Below are 4,294 nucleotides of genomic sequence, written 5' to 3'. Positions count from 1 at the left end.
GGCCCGCCCCTAACCCCGCCTCCCCTCAGACCTACGTACAGGACATCCTGCGGACAGAGCTGGCTGCTGAGGTGCACCGCGTGCTGTGCCTCGAACGAGGCCACATGTTTGTCTGCGGCGATGTCACCATGGCAACCAGCGTCCTGCAGACAGTGCAGCGCATACTGGCGACAGAGGGCGACATGGAGCTGGATGAGGCCGGAGACGTCATCGGCGTGCTGCGGGTGCCAAGGGGCGGGGCCCCGACGGGCGGGGGCCAGGGGCGGAGCCCTGGCGGGGCGGGGCCCTGGCGGGGGCGGGGCATGCTCGCAGGAGTGTTCCTGGCTTGGGTTCTGATCCATTCTTTTTTCTCCGCAGGATCAGCAACGCTATCACGAGGACATTTTCGGGCTTACGCTACGCACCCAGGAGGTGACAAGCCGCATTCGCACCCAGAGCTTTTCCTTGCAGGAGCGGCATCTGCGCGGCGCAGTGCCCTGGTCGTTCGACCCGCCCGGCCCAGACACGCCCGGCCCCTGAGAGCCCTCCTTCTCCCTATCCACCCCAGTTTCAGGAGAGGCACCGTCAGTCCACTGTGGCCCTGCTACTCTCCTGTCGGCCTCCCGTGACCTGCCACCTCTCCCTCCTCTCCTGAGGTGCCTTCCCACGTCTGTCCAGTCTGCGGAGACTCGCCTAACCCCTGGGAATAAGCGAAATGCCTTCGTCTTTCCAGGCCTGGTTCCCTGCCCCTCACCCCCCACTAAATATGGTAGGCGCCTCCCAGCAGTGGTATTCCAGGGCCTATTGTCCACCCCTTCTGTATCCTTTAGGTGAATTTTAGATTTCCCTTACCTCTCTCAGGAGTCATCTTATCTTGAAACCTAATCTCCAAATCATTCAAATATTTATTACTGAAGAATTCATAAGAGACTGAACCGGATGTCATGGGAGCTACTGAGATGCCTAACCCAGCCCCGTGGATTAAAATTATAGAACAACGAGCTCTGTCTTTTAACTTGTGCAGATGTGGGGGTGGTAACTCTTGGATAGCGAGTCCCATCCTACACACTCCACTCCGACCTGGCACTCTAGAACCGTGGTTCCCGGCCACCAGTCACAGGCAGTTCTCCAGTGCGGTTCGCTTGCTCTTGAGTGAGAAGTAGGTACCTCCCTCAGCTGCCAGGAATGGAGATGCCAGAGACCAAGGTCACAGAGATGTGCAACGCAGCCGTGAGCAACCTTTACTGCTTGTTTCAGACAGGATGAGGAGCCACACCCACTTCCTCAGACGTCATAGCAATGCCGAACTCCAAAAACATCAGCGCTCACTAGCCTTTCCACTCACAGGTCCCTGTGGCCCCCTCCACAAGTCCCATGGGAACCAAAGGACTAAGTGCGTCTCAGGTCCTGTCCCTCACTGTTTCCTTTGCACTTAGCTTGGCTTCTGCCTTGACCCTGCCCCCACCCTGAGGACATTTGGGGACTTCTTCCCAGGCACCTGCTCCAGGACGGCTAGTTGGGGGGGGGTGTCCCCTTCTCCCTTCCCTGGGGCGATTGTCTCCAATACTTGTTTCTAGATAGATACCTTTGGCATCTCCTCTCCTACCCTTTCTGTGTTCTCTGGGGCGAGTTCGTCATTGATCCCCAAGTCTTGCCCAACTAAAGCATCTGGGGGGGGTCCCTAAAGAGGGTTCGGTGTGCTCTTCCGCTCCACCTCATCCAGTCTCCTGTGGCTGGAGAAGCTGAGGAACCTGAGAGAGGAGAAGGCTCTTGGCAAGTAGTCCAGAGGTTTGGGTGCCAGAGGTGACCACCCACTCACCCTGAATGCCCACGGTCGTTCCCATTCCCCCAAGTCTGGCTCCACCCAATTGCCTATTCATTCCCCTGTTCCCCACCCCCCTGCCCCATTTAGACAATACTGACCCTAAGGTGCCTTCTCAGTCAGTGCCCGGGGCCTGGCCAGGCTCCTTCTGGGTGTCTGTGGTCTCCTGAAACTGTTCAGGGAACAGATTCTGCGTCCTCTGGGTTCTCCACTGCTGTCTGGGGCTGGAGGCAGGACTGGAACCTGACGGGAAAAGCTGTCAGCTGGGCAGTGCCGTGACGCCCACTGTCTACCTGGGGTCTGTCCCCTGCCCACCTTGCCCGCCTCACCATCGCTTGACCAGGATGGCTTCTCGTCATCAGGCGAGAGTGTCTGTGGCGGGCTGGACCAGGGCCTGGACAGGGAGGAGGCCTCGCCCCACGGTTCCTGCTGCTGCTGCTGATGGAGCTAAATGGAAAGAGGAATGAGGGCTCCCTCCTGCCCACGCAGCATGGGGGGCGGAGGGTTTTGTGACCTCCTCCCCCAGCTCCTGTTGGGTACTTCCTTACCCCTCCACATTACCCCACCCCCATTTTGTGCTGCTCTCCCCACATTTTGCTTTTCGGCACCTCTCTACTCACCTGGTGCAGGTAGATGGCATGGAGACTCATCTCAGCAGAAGCAAGCTCTGGGAGCTGGGCTAGCTTCTGGCCCCCAGTGCCCCCCGGGGACACACAGCTGGAACAGAGGGTACCGCAGATCAAAGGCATGCCCCTCCCCCTGCACCCTCCTCCTGGAGGATCAGCCTCACCACCCCGGCTCCCCTGCATCTCAGATCCCCACGCCTCACCTGGGGTCCTGGGCAATTCGGGAAATGGAGGCCAAGAGGCTGGCAGTGGCTGCAGCTGGGCAGGGGGCTGTGGGGCTCAGGTCCCGTGGGGGCATGAGGGGGTGCACCAAGAGGTTGGCCAGGAAGGCTTCCGGCTGGAAGCAGGAGAAGAGGGGGTCAGAAGAGAGGACAGAGAGGTGGGAGAGCAGGCTGGACCAGCGAGTGCGCAGGTCAGTGCCCAAGGTGAGGCAGGCAGAGGGAAGAGAAATGGGAGCAGCCAGGCTGTGGCTCACCAGAGGTGAGGACGAGTCGCTAAGCACTCTGGGGGTGGGGGGGCTGCGAACCGAGGTGGCACCCCAGGCAGCCGCATCTTGTTGTACCCGGCCCCGAAGGTGCCCCAGGAACTTGGAGCTGTGCCCGGGGGGGCGCCATTGTGGGTGCACCAGGGAGAACCTCATCAGGGAGAGCTCAGTCTTTCCGTCCTCCGCACGCTGGGACAGCGAGGCCTCGGTCTGTCCCTCTGAGAGCCACTAAGAGAAAAACAAAAGCTGTGGACACTGCTTCTATAGCTGCAGTGGGAGCCTCGCCAGGGAGGGGGACCGGAAACATGAGCCCCAGTTTCCAGGTGCAAGAGTGGAAGCCACAGCAGGGACTTGCCAGAGATCACCCCAAACAGGGCAGCAGAGCAGGGCCAGGCCACGCCCAGCACTGGAAGACAGTGTGGGCGCAGCGCTCTGCCAGCCTGTGCACGTGGGACCCGAGCTGGGCCTTACTCCAGCCCCATCCACTGACCAGCTCATTTCTCGGCCTCTCGGGTGGCCTTCACTCCCATTTACTGGTGCTAGGGTTGTACGCACATCATCTCATGCAAACCCTGCGCATCGGCTATGGTCATTGTCCTCACTTGACAGATGAGGACGTCAAGGAGCAAGACAGTGAAGTGATTAGCTTCAGGTCACAGGTGGCAAGTGATGGAGCTGGGGGGCAAACCCCTACCTAACCACCTCCCCACAGACCCAGGGAGGGACTCTGACCTGGGGGTGGCCATGGCGCTTCACATCCATAAGGGCAAAGGAACAGATGTCGCCAACCCCGGCCACATCCACAGTGAAGTGATGGAAAAAATCAATAATCTCCAGGGCACGAGGGCGAAACCAGAAGAGCAGGAACAGCGGGGTGAGGAGAGGGGACAGCAGCTCCTCCAGGAGGGAGACCTGGGGAAGCAGGGGTGAGGCTGAGAAGAGGTTGCTGAGGATGCCACACTGTGATCAGGACCAAGAGACCTCCAGGGACGCTGCCCAGGGCAGGACACTTCCAACCCAGTCATTCCCGGTTCTCGGGATAGCGAGCCCCAAGCCATCTGTCCATGCCCTTTCGCAGACGGCGCGGGCTGCACAGCTCCTCCCGGAACAGACCCCAGTTCGGGTCTCGACCCTCACCGCTCGGTATTGCAACAGACGCGCCATCTGCCGGTAAGCGCTGGCCTTGCCCGCAGCGCCGGGATCGTCCGGGAGGTAATGCATGTGGGCCAAGGCCGACTGCAGCAGGAGCTGCGGGGAACGGCCTTGGCACTGCTCGTCCGGAACGAAAGACCTGGAGGGCGAGATCGGGGTAGGAAAGGGGCCTGCCTTTAGCACGATGTGCGAATGGGAGGGAAGGCGCGGGGTACTGGCCGTGGGAGGGGT

The 4,294-nt window shown here is 60.4% G+C and overlaps 2 protein-coding genes across 3 annotated transcripts in view; one reads left to right on the top strand and one right to left on the bottom strand.

Annotated features, from left to right (window-relative positions):
• Positions 1–519, top strand: part of NOS3 (nitric oxide synthase 3) — a 17,051-nt gene extending 16,532 nt beyond the window's left edge. For both annotated transcript variants that reach the window (XM_006920626.1, XM_006920625.1), the window contains exons 25-26: positions 30–224; positions 358–519. In XM_006920626.1, coding sequence (XP_006920688.1) covers positions 30–224; positions 358–519 — 357 coding nt within the window. The remainder of the gene's footprint in view (positions 1–29; positions 225–357) is intronic.
• A 347-nt stretch (positions 520–866) lies between these two features.
• ATG9B (autophagy related 9B) overlaps positions 867–4,294 on the bottom strand; it is a 10,122-nt gene continuing 6,694 nt past the window's right edge. Inside the window, exons 8-15 of the mRNA XM_006920670.3 lie at positions 4,049–4,202; positions 3,644–3,823; positions 2,903–3,139; positions 2,631–2,764; positions 2,422–2,518; positions 2,131–2,248; positions 1,903–2,044; positions 867–1,730 (exon numbers count right to left, since the gene is read on the bottom strand). Of these exons, the coding sequence (XP_006920732.1) occupies positions 1,917–2,044; positions 2,131–2,248; positions 2,422–2,518; positions 2,631–2,764; positions 2,903–3,139; positions 3,644–3,823; positions 4,049–4,202 (1,048 nt within the window). The 3' untranslated portion in view covers positions 867–1,730; positions 1,903–1,916. The remainder of the gene's footprint in view (positions 1,731–1,902; positions 2,045–2,130; positions 2,249–2,421; positions 2,519–2,630; positions 2,765–2,902; positions 3,140–3,643; positions 3,824–4,048; positions 4,203–4,294) is intronic.

This window comes from Pteropus alecto, unplaced genomic scaffold (genome assembly GCF_000325575.1).
Source record: "Pteropus alecto unplaced genomic scaffold, ASM32557v1 scaffold48, whole genome shotgun sequence".
Classification (NCBI taxonomy): Eukaryota; Metazoa; Chordata; class Mammalia; order Chiroptera; family Pteropodidae; genus Pteropus; species Pteropus alecto.
The sequence above is the reverse complement of the archived record's forward strand: the minus strand, read 5'-3'. Positions and strand labels throughout refer to the sequence as shown.